The 17,676-nt window shown below is 47.8% G+C and overlaps 1 protein-coding gene across 3 annotated transcripts in view; it reads left to right on the top strand.

The window, feature by feature from the left end:
- LOC144341506 (ATP-dependent 6-phosphofructokinase, platelet type-like) overlaps window positions 1–17,676 on the top strand; it is an 81,717-nt gene that overhangs the window by 25,347 nt on the left and 38,694 nt on the right. The window contains exon 1 of one of the 3 annotated variants that reach the window (XM_078005068.1): window positions 12,230–13,132. The exons of the other annotated variants lie outside the window; for them this stretch is intronic. Coding sequence (XP_077861194.1) covers window positions 13,024–13,132 — 109 coding nt within the window. The 5' untranslated portion in view covers window positions 12,230–13,023. Of the gene's footprint in view, window positions 1–12,229; window positions 13,133–17,676 lie in introns of those variants that run through there. 3 annotated transcript variants of the gene reach the window in all.

The raw sequence follows: 17,676 nt of genomic DNA, 5'->3' as shown, positions 1-17,676 counted from the left end.
TGTAATTGTTAATAGGCCTACTTTTATGATTTCTTATGTATTAAGAGCAAATCATGAAACAAACTCATTTCTGTTTGAAGAAATCTTTACCGTTCTCATTTTTGTGGCAAGCAACCTTGAGTCTTTGCTTAGAGCGTTAGTGCCCTCATGCCAAGCGCCGCTGCCTGGCGTCTCCTCGGCACACACCTCTGTCCATTGGTTTCCGTTCACCTTTCCGCCTAGAATTCTAGGAGGGGCGCTGGGATCTTAGGGCTAGAAAGAAACTCTGAAGACCACTTCTAGGGGCAACTTTTAATCAGGGCTCTCCAGAGAGACAGCCAGCTGGGTGTGCGTGTGTCTCCAGGGGGATGTTTGCTGCAGGGGCTACGGAGTCCAAGAAGCCCCAGGACCCACAGCCTGCAAGCTAGAGTCCTGGGAGGGCGTGGCTTGAAGACTTGAAAAGCGGAGGGTGCAGATCCCACCTGGGTCTGAGGAGCTGAGACCCAGGAGCACAGGCGGCAGAAGACAGATGTCCCTGGCCCATCAGCCAGACAGGTGGAGTGAGCCCAGTCTTCCCCACTTGCTGTTTTATTCAAGCCCTGGGTGGATAGGGTGGTGCCCCCCACACTGGTGAGGATGGGTCTCCACTCAGTCCAGAGGCAAACATGCATCTCACACAGAAATAATGCAGAACCAGCCATCTGGGCACCTGGGGCATGCTCAAGTCAATGCACAAAACAAATGCCACGCGTGGCCCTGATGTCTGCATGTTCGCATCACTCCACTCACATTGCTCAGTCATCTCCTCGGTGAGTTTGTAAGCTCGTTGTGTGGTTCTGGGGGTCTTTGCCCCGGGTGGTGGTGGTGATGACAGGCTCCCCAGCACCCCAGCTCAGGTGCGGTAGGTGATGCCACCAACAGCTCCTTATTTCTCAGACACTTGAGCGGGTGCTCTGTGCAGCCAGTTCCACCTGCAGCAGCATCTGTTCCCTACGCCAATTCCATTGGGAGTGTGTGCCTGCCTTCTGTTGGGGTGCAGCCTTCTTTCAGGGAGGAACTGTGTCCTGTTTGCCTATGTCTCCCGTGGTGTATCTCATGGCTGAATAAGTACCTATAGGTTACCTCAGTGGCTGAATGATAGGTTCATTGGAAGGAAAACTTTATACTTTTTTTTCTTTTTGAGATGGAGTTCCACACTTGAACGCCCAGGCTGAAATGCAATGGCACGATATCGGCTCATTGCAACCTCTCCCTCCCAGATTCAAGTGATTCTCCTCCCTCAGCCTCCCAAGTAGCTGGGGTTATAGGCATCTGCCACCATGCCTGGCTAATTTTTGTATTTTTGTTAGAGACGAGGTTTCACCATGTTGGCCAGGCTGGTCTCAAACTCTTGACCTCAAGTGATGTATCCACTTCAGCCACCCAAAGTGCTGGGATTACGCCATGAGCCATCACACCCAGCAACTTAATACCTTTTTTTTTTTTTAATCATAATGGGCTTGTTAAATGCTTAAGTTAATGTTTATTTTAAAAAATGTTATCTGTGACGTTTCAGCTTTTCATAGCACTTCTCGTGTGAATATTCAAATAAAGGCCCTTTAGTCGTGGGGGAGAAGGGGTTATCCCTTTCAGCAGAGGGAGATGGAGGAACACGTCCTGGTGGGTCTGAGCACAGGCAGTCACCCCAGCCTTGGTGCTTGCTTAGGTCTGTTCTCCGTTCACCGTAGCAGCGTCCACTCTGATTGTCAGCTTGAAAATAAGCTTTTTCCTCTTTCTAATCAGAACAGTTAGTTTGTTAACTGTCACGTTAAGGTATCGAGAATGATGGCTTTCAGGCCTCAGATATGACACAAGTAGTAAATGCAGCTGACCCTGAACGGCATGGGTTTTGAGCTTTGAAGGATCACTTATGTTAATTTTTTTTTTCCAACCAAACCCTTACTGAAAAAACCTGGCTTTGTGGAGGGCCAACGTTTCCTACATGCGGTTCCATAGGGTGGCCGTGGGTCCTGTGGATATGTAGATTTGGGTAAACTCGGGGGGTGTTCTGGAATCCATGTCCCCGTGTATACAGAGGGACAACTGCAGCTTTTTAAAAGTTTGTGTCCTGCCTTGTCCTAAAAAGGCTCCAAGGTGGATGCAAAATTATTTCATTCTTTTGGTTTTCTTGGTGGGATACTGATGTTTATTCTTCAGGGTCTAAAATCCTGAGTGAACAGAGTTAGTGCTTCAGGAACAAAGCCTGTCTGGAAACACATATTGAGATATCCACCTTTTCTTCATGGTTTCACAAAAGGTCGTGATCATGTTTTATTCGTTTGAACCATAGGAAACTGCTAATATTTGCTGTTTTTGGCCTACAGAATGGCAAGTTCATACGATATTAAAAAGAAAGGTTTTCTGGATGGGGAAAATAGGAATCAGTAAGAACCTGAAGTTGTCTGTCATGGCCTGTGAGTCACAGGTAAATAAACCTGCATGAGGGGACGTTGGCTCTACAGTATTTTCCTTCTGTTTTAAGACTGTCAGAAAAAGGTCAGTTCTATTGTGTTGGGTCCCTGGACCTCACCTTTGCTGCAGAGGGGACTTGTCATTATGCCTCTTGTCCCAGTGCCCAGGAGGCTGACGCCACATAGAAGACCTGCAGGTCAGTGGACATGAACAGGCACCGGACATGCTGTGCACCTTGGGACACATCTGAGAAGTGTGTGCTTGCAGCAGGTCTGGGGTGAGGGCATGTTCCATCTCCTCTCCCTTCTCTGGCTTTACAGGCCTTTGAAGTTAGTCCTGGAAAGTGAAATTAGTTAATGCTGATCAGCTCGAGGTCAAACCCGGAATCAGGCTCATCATTTCCTGCAGTGTTCACAGCAGCAGCTCGTAAACTCGACGTGACCTGAACCCAGAGAGTCGAGGTTCCGCCCTGCTTTGTGACTCTGTTGTGTGTGGTCTTGAGAAAGTGAACATGCGTTTTCTTGACGCTGAGGGGCCCGAAGAGACCCTCCCTTCACTAGGGGTCTGAAGCATTGGACCCTCCAGTCAGGAGGCAGCAGGGACTCAGGAAAGCCCCACATGCCCTCCAGTTCCTTTATGTTGAAATGGTTTGTACTCGGCCATGCCGGGTCATTTTGGGAGGTAAGTGGGGGGTTCACATGGGGGTATGCAGTATTCTTAGGTGTCAGGTGTGAGAGTTGAATTTGTAGAAGCTGTGCAGATAGGAAAGGACCTGGCAGGGAATGCTGTTTACACCGAGCCAATTTAATGCAAGGTCTGCACTCTCCCTGGATCCGCGTCTGACCGGTGTCTCCCAGTCTGCAATGGGACGTTCACGTGACTTGGCGCCATCATCCCACTCTGTGTAGACGTCTGAGGATCTGTGCGTGGCTGCTCTGTTAGAGTGAGTTATGCTAATGAACTGAGAAACAGTGAACAAACCCTGAATTGGTCAGCACTGGTTCCACGGCGAGTTCTGCCGTGGTTGGAGTCATTCATCATAAAGTGTGCTGGACTCCTATGCAGAGCTCTGATTTTCAGAGGCCCTTTAACTTGGCAGCTAACCAGCGGCTTCCTTCAGAAGACATTTGAGTCCCCTTTACCTGCCAGGGTGACCCTGGGAGTTTGAAGATGAGTGAGACAAGCCCTCCCTGTCTTGTGGATTTTACTGTCCAGAGGGGAGACAGATGTAGATGGTGAAGGAGGCCCTATCAGAGGTCAGCGCACGTCGATTTTATTTCTGTAGCACTTGCTGTGTTCAGGCTGTGCCCCGGGCCATGTGCAGAGCATCTGGGGACCCTGCCCATGGCATCCCAGGCACAGCTAGCATCTGCGTCATCTTAATATTTGGCCTGAGTATTGAGGAAGTACCGAGGATGGCTTCTGCCTTTGCTGGAGAGGGTTGGAAGTCAGGGAAGTCCTCCACACGGGAGATGATCGCCAGCTGATTCCTCAAGAAAGAGAAGTGGTCCCCACATGGGCAGAGCAGGGCAGCATGCAGAGACATGGGTGTGGGGTCTGGGGCAGGTGCATCTGAGGGGGGTCTGCTGGGAGACAGTGGGGGTGAGGTGTGAAGGCATTTCAAAATTTACAGGATAAATTATCACTAAGGTGATGCTGGGGAAACAGATAAAATCGGGACTCTCTGGGGGTAAACGTGGACCTAGGGTTACCCTGGGCGTGGGTGTTTTCAAGCTCTGAAGGCAGAGATTTAGGAAATAGGGCAGAGTTGAGCCCCAGATGAGGATGAAGGCTACCCTTGGGGGGGATGTTGAATGAGACAGGGATGGAAACCCAGTGAATGTCCTGGTGTCAGTCTGGCAGGAAGGCAACAGAGGAGACCGGTGCCTTCAAAGGCCCTGTGGGTCCTGCCTCTCAAAGTGCTGGGATTACAGGCATGAGCCACTGCTCCCTGCCATCACTGGTAAAATTTCTAAGCTACTGTCTCTCATACCCACTCCCTTTTTTTTTTTTTTTAAACCAGGTTTATGGCTGTATTTTTTCCAAGGGAACCAAACAGTTACCTGTTTGAAGTACAAATAACACGATGTTTAAAAACCAAAAAAGGTCATTTTGCACAGAAGTTTCCAAATACCCAGTTGGTTTGAGCCTTGTATTGCAGTGCCACTACCTGCTCTTAAATTTCTACACGATGTAGAGATAGCGAGGCAGGGACCACTCATACATCTTCAAGTTTTGATTCTATTAACTTGGGTATATTTTCAATTATTTTGGCACACCTGTGGGTGTGGCAAGCAATGCTAGGGTATTTATTTTGAAGCTTGTCAAAGGAAGAGTTGGGAAGATTTTCACATTTTTAGAATTTTCATGGTAGTCATAATTTACAAAGAATGTAAAATTGTGTCGTCATTATTTTGCTTTTTTCTAGATGTGTCCCTAAACAGGGTTGCTAACTAATTCTACATCACAGGATTCAGAACTGTACCCTTTCGGAGCCAATGCCTGTAATCGAGGAATTCCGCCTCGTCAGTTTAAGCGTGTTTAAAAGGTTTTCTTTATCCTAGTTGGAACCTGTGGCTATAGTTTGTTTTCACTGCTGAGGAATATTCCATGATGGAAACCGTAATTCATCTGTTTGTCATATCGATGGACATTTGGATTATTTTGGGAGGGTGTGTATATCCAGCCTTCATTTTTTCAGGATTTTCTGTAGAAGATAATGTAATAGTGTAACATCCTCTGCTAGGGAGCCAACACGAACCCTGATTACAGCCACACAGACACTCACGCCTTGTTACCAATACACAGAACCATTTTCTTAAGTTGAAACACAGTAGCAGAACCTGAAGCCATGTGAATGGGTCCTCCGATCTTACACTCGGGAATTCACTTTTTATTACTATGTCTGCTAATTAGGAAGCATATCAATTATACAGAAATCTGAGAATGTATAATTATACGTTTATAACAGAAGAAAACTTATTTTTAATACCCCAGAACACATGGCTATGTTTTTCCCTCATGCCCTACCACATTTTTTTTTTTTGCTTGAAATGTGAAGTGACACTTGAATAAGGTTTTCTAGCGACTGTTAGACTGGCATAGTTCTTCAGAGACAGAGGATGTAAAGCACATGGAGAATTTCTGTTTGTGGAATGTGATTTCCCGGTGGCCTCATTCAGGCTGCCGCCGCCTTCCCCTCTGGCCGCCTGCACCGTGGGATGTCTGAGGAGGTCCCTGTTTCATCCTCTGGAAGTTCTGAAACGGAAGGAGAGGAGGGCGTGCAGGGTGTGGTACCTTTGTGTTGTCCTTCGAGCTTTTATTTGGAGTCTCGGCTGCCTTGGTGGTTGCTGCCTTTATGTCCCTAGCTCATGGCTTTGTCCTTGTGTCTAACAGGCAGACAGATGGAAAGGGAAGTTGTATTCAGCCAACAGCTTGATCTTATTCTCAAGGCTCAAATAGACTGGGTATTTGGAGATTTCTATGTAAATTGGAATTTTTGGTTTTTAAACATGGTGTCTTATTTGTACTTCAAATGGGTAATGGGTTCTCTTGGAAAAAATATAGCCATAATGCTGATTTAAAAAAAAAAAAGGGGGGGGGGAGTGGGTGTGAGAGAGAGAAATTACACTAGTAATCACAGGCCGTCGTGGCTTACGCCTGTAATTCCAGCACTTTGAGAGGATGAGGCAGGTGGATCACCTGAGGTCAGGAGTTCGAAACCAGCCTGGACAACATGGTGAAACCCCGTCTGTACTGAAAATATGAAAATTAGCCGGGCATGGTGACACAGGCACCTGTAATCCCAGCTACTTGGGAGGCTGAGGCAGGATAATCACTTGTACCCGGGAGGCAGAGGTTGCAGTGAGCCCAGATCGCACCACTGCACTCCACCTTGGGTGACAGAGCAGAAACTCCTGTCAAAAAAAAAAAACAAAAAACCACCCCGGTGATGGAAACCTCACTGCATCATCTGTGATGGAGATGGCAGATAATTTCGTTTTTAGTGACAGGATGAATTGGATATATTTGCCTTACCGTCTGAAGCCCCCAGCACCTGGTCGGGGCACCCTCCACTCTGAAGCCCCAGCACCTGATCGGGGCACCCCTCCCTTCTGAAGTCCGAAGCACCTGGTTGGGGCCCCCCTCCCCTTCTGAAGCCCCCAACACCTGGTCGGGGGCGCCCCTCCCCTCTGAAGACCCCAGACCCTCCTGGCCTGTGGTGCTGCTTCTCCAAATGCTGCCCTTGGCTGTTTTTGAGGAGTCACTGGCACCCGAGCAGTCTGCATGTGTCACTTCTTCATGGATCCGGGGTGTCGGTGAAGTCGGTGAAGCTCATTTGTCTCGTCTTCCTCCTCATGTGCCACATCTCACCTGTTGTCTGTCGGAGTTCGTGTGTGTGTGTGTTGTGCATTCTCAGGCTGTACTCAGTGCTTAGGTGACAAGAACGTCTTAGAGCAACGGACTGTCTGCTCCTAAAGGACGCTGTGTGTTAATCGAGACACAGTTTACTTGTGGGGTTTAAATTTCCTGGGTGTGTTGGAGGCAATTAGGGGGAAACAAGGTCTAAATAAAGCCCCTGGGAATGAGGAAGGGAATAATGAAAACAATAACTTTATACACACTTAGCAGTTGATTTAATTTGTTTTTTTTTTTTTTTTTTTGAGACGGAGTCTCGCTCTGTCACCCAGGCTGGAGTGCAGTGGCCGGATCTCAGCTCACTGCAAGCTCTGCCTCCCGGGTTCACGCCATTCTCCAGCCTCAGCCTCCCGAGTAGCTGGGACTACAGGCGCCCGCCGCCTCGCCCGGCTAGTTTTTTGTATTTCTTAATAGAGACGGGGTTTCACCATGTTAGCCAGGATGGTCTCGATCTCTTGACCTCGTGATCCTCCTGTCTCGGCCTCCCAAAGTGCTGGGATTACAGGCTTGAGCCACCGCGCCCGGCCAGTAGATTTAATTTGAAGGTGAATTTTGCATTTTGGGGACTCCTAAAGCTACTGTTCTTAGGGATTCCTTGATGAGCTGCTTATTTTCTGTCAAGTAGAAAGTAAAGTGGATCGGTTTTGCCTTTAATTCTGACTGACTAGAATCTACTTCCCTTTCCCCCCATTCACGTTAGGGTGGGGATTGGACTAGAAGAGCTGTAGGATCTCTTTATTTCTGATCTTAAATGAATTTTATCTTTACTCACTTTTTTTATTGGTGAGCTGCTATTTTTTCCTTCAATACACTGTTCTTCGGTTTGGGAAATGTGCTATATTTGTACCGTGCTTTAAATGTACACAATGGTTCTAAATTGCTACTTTAAAGTTAGATATAACATCTTAATCAAAATGTCATCCATAAATCAGGCACAGTCTGAGGCCTGGAGACCCCTCTTGTCACTTCCAGCCGTATCTCATTCCCTGGCCACGTTGCCTCTGGCCACATCTCCTCCCCCAACCACGCCGTGTCATCCCCCCACCACGTCACCTCTAGCCACATCACTCTGGCCTCCCTGCCTGCCTCCCTCCCTCCCTCCTGGTGGCCTCCGTGGCTCCTGCTGACTGCCCTCCCGAGGGTCTGTTTGAGGCTTCTTCCCCATTTTCTGCTCCTGAGTGGGTCTCGGGGATGTTTCACAGGATGCAAGGTTTTTCCCCTTCCAGCCGTGGGTCTCTGGGTGACAACTCCAGAGAGGGCACTAAGCTCTCCTTACCCACCTGGAGGCCCTGAGCCCTGACCGCCAGGGCTTTTCTGCAGGGTGTGGGGCAGACTCATGCATGAATTGGACTAAAAAGGTGCTTCCAGGAATCCTTGTTTTAAGTGCACTGGAGCAGAGATGGGGAGAGGGGACCACCTGGTTTGCTCAGAATTTGGTCCTGCTCACAACCAATTAGGCAACATAAGCACCTCCTAAATGAAGCATTCCACAGACTGATTTTACACATGACAGTTGTGATGGCTGGAAAAGGCTTCACACAATGAGTGAATTTGAGCTGCGTTTGAAGGAAGAACAGGTCCCTGCAGGTGGAAATGAAAGATAAGGGTGACCCAAGCCATCAGCAGCAGCGGGGGTGGGGTGAGGTGAGGTGGGGCGGACTCCCTATGGATGGTGGGCATGACTGAAATGCAGGAGAGGGCAGGGGTGTGAAGGAACAGCAGGGCGGCATTAAAATCCCCCTGCAGAGAGGGGAAGTGACTGAGATACTATCACATGTATACAACTGAGACATGATTTGAGGATTTCTGGGAGCCTGTGGGAAGAGCACGTGGTCATCACTAGTTCTCTGGATCTCTTTTTATGAAGTAGTGAAAACAGTCATGCCTCTGCTTATCTTGTTAGTTGTTGCGAAGGTCAAATCGGATAATCTTCAGCTAGCCTTGTAAATGCTAAAGCTTACGACAGACTGTTCCAGCCCCCTTGTCTCCACGTTCCTTTTCTGCTCGGTAACGTGAACCCTGCTGGGTACCTCACTATCTGCCTGACTTCCCCTCTGTAACGTGAGCCCTGAGCACTTGCTGGGTACCTCGCTGTCTACCTTCCTTCCTCAGTAACATGAGCCCTGAGTATTTGCTGGGTACCTCGCTGCCTGCTGTACAGCTGGGTGTAGCCTTGTCAAACACACTTGGCTGGCACATAAGCAGAAGTGCTCGCCGGGCCTTGGGAGTGCTTTCTGACATGTGGGTGCCTGCTTTTCCCTGTTAGGCTGGAGCTGCAGGAGCCCTCCTAGACCAGAGAGAGGACCAAGGCTTTGGCCTTGGGGTGGCGACTGGGGGAGCTCCCTGGGTTGATTGTGTGGGCGAGAGCAAACTTCAGTCCCGCTGCAGCACCGGGATTCAGGGTTCCTTCTGGAATGTTCTGAGTGAGAAACAGGAATGGTGCACAGGTGCATCTTCTGAGGATTTTATGGTTAATCTAGGGAGAGCCCTGGTGCCTCTGAGCTATGAACCTGCAGAACCACTTCTTCCACTGACAGCTTTCTTTATGTAAAGAAAGACTTACAAACAATGCCACTTCAGATGGAGATATTTGCAGGTGTGGCCTGAAAAATGAACAAAACGACTCTTTCATCTCAAGGAAAGCACCTTACATTATTCCCAGTGATAGACATTTGAGCTTTCCAGTGAATATTAAAGTATAAAAATCTTGTGTCCACCATTTTCTCATGTGATCAATGGTGATATTGATGTGGGTTTTTTTTTTGGGGGGGGGGACACATAAATGTGGAAGCTGCTCATAACTCTGAACCAGTGTTTTCTAACCAATGTGATTACAAAATCGTGTGCTGGTAAAAGCCATTAAAGTGCAGGACGGGCCAGTCGACTTAGAAGGAATTGGGGCAGAAAAGCCCATTGACCAGAGCACAGACTCCGCATTGCAGACAGCCTGTACGGAAGTGCTGCTTGTTACATTTGGCAGCAGAGAATTCTAATTGTATATCAGCATGGGGTCAGACTTTCTTCATAAACTTCAGCCACGGCTCTGCAGTGCACTGAACGCAGATGCAGGCATGAGAACCCTGCTGTCTGAGGTGCAGAGATGTTAGGGGTTTTCACAGCAGCACAAACTATTGCCACGCTGCTGCTTATTTTGGAAAATGGTTTCTTCTTTAAAACTGTTAAGATGTAATGACTTTATCATTGTAAAATGAACTAAATTGTTTCTTTTTGTGACGGAGTCTTGCTCTGCCACCCAGGCTGGAGTGCAGTGGTGTGTGACCTCAGCTCACTTCAACCTCTGCCTCCTGAGTTCAAGCGATTCTTCTGCCTCAGCCTCCCTAGGTAGCTGGGACTACAGGTGTCTGCCACCATGCCCGGCTACTTTTTGTATTTTAGTAGAGACGGGGTTTCACCATGGCCAGGCCAGTCTCGAACTCCTGACCTCAAGTGATCCACCTACCTCTGCCTCCCAAAGTGCTGGAATTACAGGCATGAGCCACCACTCCTGGCCTCATGAGAAGGCTTTTTGTGATCTTCAATAAAGTGCAAAGGGTTCCTGAGACCCAAAAGTTTGAAAACCACTGGCTTAAACCAACAAAATTGTCCACGATTCTTCAGTGTGTCTTCTGTTGATGGAGAAAGGACGTAAGGGTTGCTTTACTTTTTTCCTTTCACAACTCAATGGTGCTGGGACAACTGGGGTATCCACATGGAAAAGGATGGCCTGGGACCCTTCCTCACCCTACACATAAAGCTCAAAATGGATCCAACGTAAGGAGCCAATTGTGAGGGATCCGGGCCTACTTTTAAGATCTTGTGGGACCTAAATTGCCAAGATAAAGGCCTTGTATCTAAATACAGTGATATTTTGAGTTTCTGGGGTTGTGACTTTAACATGGGAATCTGGGGCATGAGGGGCAATTCAGCCTATGACATCTTTAGGGGGCGAATCCTGGTGAAACTGTTACGTTGGATTAGGCAATGTTTCCTTAGATGAGACATCTAAAGCATAACAAGCAACTGATGGGAAAAAGACGGTATCAAAATTAAAAATGTTCATTTCAGAGGATACTATTAAAGTAAAAAGACAACCCACAGAACAGGATACATTATCCCAATAAGGGCCTGATATCAAGAATATATTTAAAAACTCTTAAAATCCAATTTAAAAATGGACAAAGGATTTGAATACATTCTCCAAAGAAATAAATGCCTTAAAAAGCACATGAGATGTTTAACAGAATTCATCATCTTAGAAATGGAAATCAAAACCACCGTGAGATACCACTTCACAACCACCAAGATGGATAAAACCCCACTATTGGACAGTGACATGGTGAATTTGGGAAAACTGAAATCTTTAGTGGGAGGGGAAGTGAAATGGTACAGTTGCTTTGGAAAAGTCTGGCAGTTCCTCAGAAAAGTTAAGCATAAAATCACTGCACGACCCAGCAATTTCACTCCTAGGCTTATGCCCAAGAAAATTGAAAACACTTTTACAAAAAAAATCTTATGCAAGAATCTTCATAGCAGCACTATTCGTAATAGTAGAAACAACCCAGGTGTCAACAGATGAATGGATGAAGAAAATATGTACACAATGGAATATCACTCAGCCGTAAAAAGGAACAAAAGAACATGTGCTCCAACCCGAACGAGCCTTGGACGTGAAAGATGCCGGTGCCAAAGGTTGTGCACTGTGAGATTCCACTCACCTTGGACGTGAAAGATGCCAGCACCAAAGATCATGCCAAAGGTCACACACTGTGTATGATTCTCCTCACAACAGGTGTCTAGAATGGGCAAATCCAGAGAAACGGAAGACAGCTGACGATTGCCAGGGGCTAGAGGAAGGAAGGAGCAGGTGCTGACTCTTAATGGGTTCAAGATTTCTTTGGCCGGTGGTGAAAAAGTCCCGGAACTACATACTAGTGGTTGGTTGTTGTGCAGCTTTGAGAATACACTAAAAACACTGAATTGTATCCTTTAATATTGGGGCTTTTATGGTTTGTAAATTGCATTTCAATTTAAAAAGGAACTCAAGAACTTCTTTGGTGTTGATATTTAGAATGTGAAAGAGACAGTATCCAAAACATGTTACTACGTAACTCACGTCCCCAGAGAGTTAAACTTCATTAAAGGGTGTGTTTGAGCCTAGGAGACACAACGATCCTATACTAGACGTTACAGCTCATCTCACTGATTTCTATCTCACATAACAAGCATATTCAGGGAAAACGGTCTTGTAAACATGAGCTGAATGCTATGCAGAGGCACATTCCTCTTACCGGGATGGTCTTTAGTGGTGCAGTAAGAGATGCGGTCATAGCAACGTTAGTTTAATTTCCATGGCAACAGGAATTTGGCACATTGATGAGTTAGATGTCCCTGCACAGCTCCTAACAGGGTTGCCCATTTCTGTGGTGTCTGTGTACATTCTTGCTGTGGAAATAAGTGATAGCACCTGCACAGACACTTGCTCGGAAACGTGCACGAAGCTGGTGAAAGCAGAGGACAGGCGAGAGGGAAGCATGGCTCAGTCCTGGCAAAGGAGACGGTTATTCCGAATGCGGAAGATTCAGGAACACGATCCTTGGGAAGACTGGTGATGTCCGTGGATCTCACCGCTGTCGGGTTGTATCTGCAGCCAGTTACCGGAGCTGTCAGAACCGCATGTGTTGCTATCGGTGTCATCACTCAACGCTTCTGACTTTTCCTGTTGCTGAGGATGATTGCATGTGGCGGAAGCAAAGTGCTGACTTAGCACAGATCATCAGATCCCAGTTCTTTTCTATCAAGGGGGGCAGGGTTAGAACCCCGCCCCCCCCTACTCCCCCATCCCATTGTTGAAAATAATAGTTGGCTTGGGAGGGTTTTTACTCCTAAGGTTGAAACCGTGCATTTCTAGAGCCTGGGCTGTCAGTTGTGTGTGGCTGGGGAATGCTGGGTCTGTGGTCGTCTGGCCGCTGGCAGCCCTGCTGGTGGGTCCTGCCTCTGACATCGTTCATTTCTGAAGCTTGCTTTCCCTGGTGTTGGAAGTAGCAGCACTGGAGGAACAGCCTCCTTCCTACAGCGAAGCTCTGCCAAGAGAGAAGACACGGAGCGTCTGTTGAGGGATGTGACGTTCGGGTCACCGCACCATGCGTTCTGCTTCTCAGTAGTGCCTCCTGGTTGATGTTACCATCACCTGGCATTACCCAGGAGGTAACTCGCAGATGCCACACTGATGGAAAGCTACGGCAGCGTGGTTCGAGTCCAGGGCCAGCTGGAGCATATCAGCAAGGTTGGGCTGGATGCATGTGCTCCACGCAGTGGGTGGGTCTGTGGAGCTGGGGTGTCGTGAGAGCCAGAGGGTCCTGGTAGAACCCTGCCAGATGACAGGAAAGAGGCCCATGAGTAGAGGAACCAGTGGAATCGAGGCAGGGAACCGAAGGAGCGAGCCGTCACAGGGCGGAAGGCTTAGGAGCCAGCAGGCGAGTGGGATGTGGCCTCAGGGTGCTGCTGGGTTAGTGAGAGGCCTTCTGTGACTTTTCTGAGAGTGTAGTCGGTTGTACGGGTGGGTGCCTGCTCCCGCAGATAGAAGAGCCAAGCGTCCTGCAGGAGACCAACGTGTGCACTGGGAGTTCCCAGGTGCGTGTCCTGGCACGCGGCCCAGAGGCCCCTGACAAGGTTCAGTGCACCAGGCACACAGTGGACTGTTGGTGCCTGACCCAACGAGGGAGTGAGGGAGGGCCGAGTTACATGTGCGGAGATGCACGGGACGGGGTGCAGTCAGGTGGATAGTCATGCTGTGGGGTCCAGGAGAGACGGGTTCGAGAATAAATGGGACGGGGGTAGAGTCAGGTGGAGAGTCATGCTGCTGGAGTCTGGGAAATGTGTTTTTGCTTCCATCAGAGAAGCTGGACCTGAGCATGTCTGTGCTTTGACATTTAATCTGTGCACTATCCTCGACAGGGTGTGTATCTCTGTGGCAGAGGACACCCTGGGCACAGTGGATGTCAGTGGCCGTGGCTGGACTCGGGATCCGTGAATGTTGCGTGATCGAACGTGTTTGGTACATTCTCAGCTCCTGCCCAGGTGCCTCCCAAACCTCGGGTGTTGTGGCCCCCCACACCTTTCCCATCTACGTGTAGCATGACCACCACCTTCCTACCATGTGTTTGTCCTACCACGGCTGCTGTGTCTAATGGATGCTTTGCTTTCCAGCTACTTTCCTATAATCAAAACCCTTGACTTTGCTTGTGTTTCAGAGACGACAGGGTATTAGTCTTTCATGATTGCTCTGAGGATTTCAAAAAGCAAATATACCTTACAGGATGCAAGATATTGGAGACAGTAATTATAGATGACTTTTCTCAGTCTTTTGATTGTGGTAAAATTACATAGCACTCGAACCATTTTTAAGTGTATGGTTTGGTGGTATTAACTCTGGTAAGCACTACAGATTGCTTGGAAAATAGGCTTTCTCAGTAAGAGAAGGGGCAAGGAGAAGAGCTCTCAAGACTATCTTGAGATTTGAGGAAGTGTTTTAGGTTTTGCTCACTGGTTCCCAGTGTAAAGGAACTATTGAAGACGTGGGATGGCGAAGGTAAGGTCTGTGATCTCAGGAAGTGCTGGGATGGGCAGCTTTCCTACTGTGATGGGGGCACTTGCCCTCAAACCCTCCTGAGATAATCACTTGAGGATGGTGCTGCATTGTGACGGCTCTGAACTTGGTCTCCTTGAACGTTGCCAAGTGCATAAGCTTTGGCGGTTACCATCTAGTGTCTGCAGGAGACCTAGAATTTGAACGTTGTTGACTTTAGAACACACTCATTCTTATAACACTCTACCTATTCTCATCAATAGGAAATATGCTGTGTCCTTTTTTTTTTTTTTTTTTTTTTTTGCTCTAATATTTGGTGTTGCAGTAGCAGTAGTTGCAGCGGACGCTACTTCTAGTTCATGGTTATTGCCAAACACAAGTTTCTGGAAACTGTGTGAAAAATGAAGGGGGAAAGTGGTTTTCTGCATAAGGCTTTTTTGAACATCTTGTTTTTTTCTGGAATATCTGTCGTGGTGTAAAACATTTCCATATTTAGGGGTTTGTAATGTGTTTGATACTGGTTGGCTTTGAAACTCCATGTTTTTGCATGTCCTGGGGCTGCTTTATCCTGTTATTCTATGATATAGCTAGTTTTCAAAACTATTGGTTATTTCACTTTAAAAACCAAAGCAGCTTACATTATGAGTGTGATTCCTGTAAGAATGTAATTGTAAAATTGATTTGTGTTCAATAAACTTACTGGAATGACTAGTTAGATCAGTGGATGAAAAGATGATAAGAACATGTCAGGTCTCTGGGCCAGGAAGGACTTCCAAATAATACACGTGATACACAGTAATTTCTTAACAAAAGATTAGATTTAGTACATGACTGTTTAAAACCTCTGTATTTTCTATTATAGCCATTCCACAGTGCCCACGGGGGTGGGCTGCAGGACTGCCTATGGATACCAAGGTCTGTGGGTGCTCAGGTCCCTGGTATAAAACGGCATCGTGTTTGCATATGACATACGCACATCCTCCTGCAGACTTTCAGTCATGTCAGGGTTGCTCGTAACACCTATACCATGGATATACCATGCGAGTAGTTGTTAAACGATATTGTTTAATGAATAATAAAGTCTGAATGCTTAGTACAAACACCTTAAAGTATTCTTAAACAATGGTTGGTTGAATCCACAGGCCTGGAACCCCGGGATAGAGTACAAACTCTAGAAGCAAAATGAACAAATAAAGAACTTGAGGTTAGCAGTGACGGGTGTGGGATCACACTGAATCTCGTGTGTTTTCCTGTGTCACTACAGAGTGTAAATGGAAACCATTTTTAGCTTAAGGTAAAATAGGTAACAGGAAACACTACAGAATGGGCACGAAGGCGCGTCCCTCATTACCACGTGTTACAGCCAAGCGTCTGCCTCCTGGGGAAGGATCTGTCTTGTGGGGAGACTAGACGTTGATGACTTCTGGACGTGTGAAAGGAAATGCCCTCCGAGAAGCGTGGTTTTGGCCGGAGCACATCAGACGAGAGTTAGCGTGGCATGGAGTTGCCACAGTGCCCCTCATGTCTGCTGCTTCTCTCCTCCTCACCGCTGGCCCTGACTCTCACCAAGGGAGGAAAGTTCAGCTCCAGCTGAACCCCACACAGGGCTTGTCGGTCTCTAGGGTGGGTGCTGCCTTCTCCTGAACAGGCTGTGGCAGAGGAAGGTCTGGCCATACTTGAGCTGTGAGAGATGCTCTCAGAGATCCAGCATCCTGCAAACCCAGGTGCTGAAGGTTCCTCCTCCACCGTCCTGCAGGGAGAGGGGTCTGTTCCTGCTTCCCCTCAACCCGAGCTGACTTCTTGTCTGTTCTGTACACCCAGCTCTTAAGAGCAGTTATTGTTAAAAATAATCATTTAGCAGACAAACACCATAAGGTGACAGCCTGGGAGGGTAGATGGGGCTGGAGGGTGGTTTCCTGAGCAACAGGGTTCAGTTTTCTGTTTTGGCATCACTCGACCCAAGGCCCCCAGATAATTGAAATATTGTCAGCAAAACACCCATGTTGTATCTGAGGGTTTTTTTTAAAGGAATGGGTGCAAACTTCTAACAGGGACCTGACAAAAGAGAAGGATTTTTTCTCTGCAAAGTGAAGGTCGAGGCTGGGTGGCATTTGCCATCTGTGACTAGCAGGGACCCAGGCTGCTTCCCTCCTGCTGCCCAACTCCTGACCCTCCAACTCCTACACCTGTTCCCACCAGCAGGAAGAAGAGCGGGAAGGTGCCTTTTCCCCTTTAAGGGGATTAGGTGAGAGTTGCGCCTGCCATTTCTCTAGTCCCTGGGGTGATTCTCCAGCATGGATGGGAGTTGGGTTTGGCGGCCTGAGCCCTGTGAAGCTGGAGTTGCTGTTCCCTGAGCAGTAGGAAGCCTGGACTCCAGGAAGTGGGGTCAGAGGGTAGCCTTGCTGCATCCACAGGAGGGGGCCCCTCATTCCAGTTGACATCATCACTGCAGAGGGGGGTGTGGGCTTTCATGGTCTATTGATAAATAGAACGTTACTTTTTTTTTTTTTTTTTAAAGCACATCAAACCCTAATTCCTTCAGCCTTTACTAAAGTGGCATTTTGTAATTCCACATGATTTCATTATACCCGCAGGAGAGAATGTTTCCTGTAAACCAGAAGCGTCGCTGAGATAATTCTCAGCCCATTCAGAGAGTTCATTTTCCCAAGGTTAAAGACACAGCCTCGGGAGGGTTTGAGGACGCACCGTGACAGTCTCAGGAGGGGTTGAGGAAACACCCGGGACACAGCCTCAGGAGGGGTTGAGGACGCATCTTGACAGTCTCAGGTCCTGGACATGTGCCCAAGGTGTTTGGGGCACAACTTGGTCTTACACATTTTAGGGAGATGTGAGACATCAATATATGTGAGATGTACGTCGGTTTGGTCCAGGAAGGAGGGATGACTCGAAGCGGGGAGGGGTTTCCAGGTCACAGGTAGATCAGAGACAGATGCGTTTCCGGTGAGCCTTTCCGGAGAAAGCAGTAAGATCCGCATTTATCTCTGTGTGCAGATGGTGACTTTGAGTTCTTCCCTCTGTCCCTGAGGAATTTCCTTGTGGACCAACGGTTGTGAGGGAGGTACGTGGCTTTTTTTTTTTTTTTTTCTTTCTTCTTCCAGTCTCTGTTAGGAGCCTGGGAGGCAGGTTTGCCCTATGCCATTCCCCACCTTGTCTTCTCTTTAGCTTAGTGATTTTGGGGTCCTGAGATGTGCTTTCACTTCACACTTCTGAGCACACTGGCA

The sequence above is a fragment of the Macaca mulatta genome, chromosome 6 (assembly GCF_049350105.2).
Source record: "Macaca mulatta isolate MMU2019108-1 chromosome 6, T2T-MMU8v2.0, whole genome shotgun sequence".
Taxonomy (NCBI): Eukaryota; Metazoa; Chordata; class Mammalia; order Primates; family Cercopithecidae; genus Macaca; species Macaca mulatta.
This window is presented reverse-complemented; position numbering and strand designations above follow the sequence as displayed.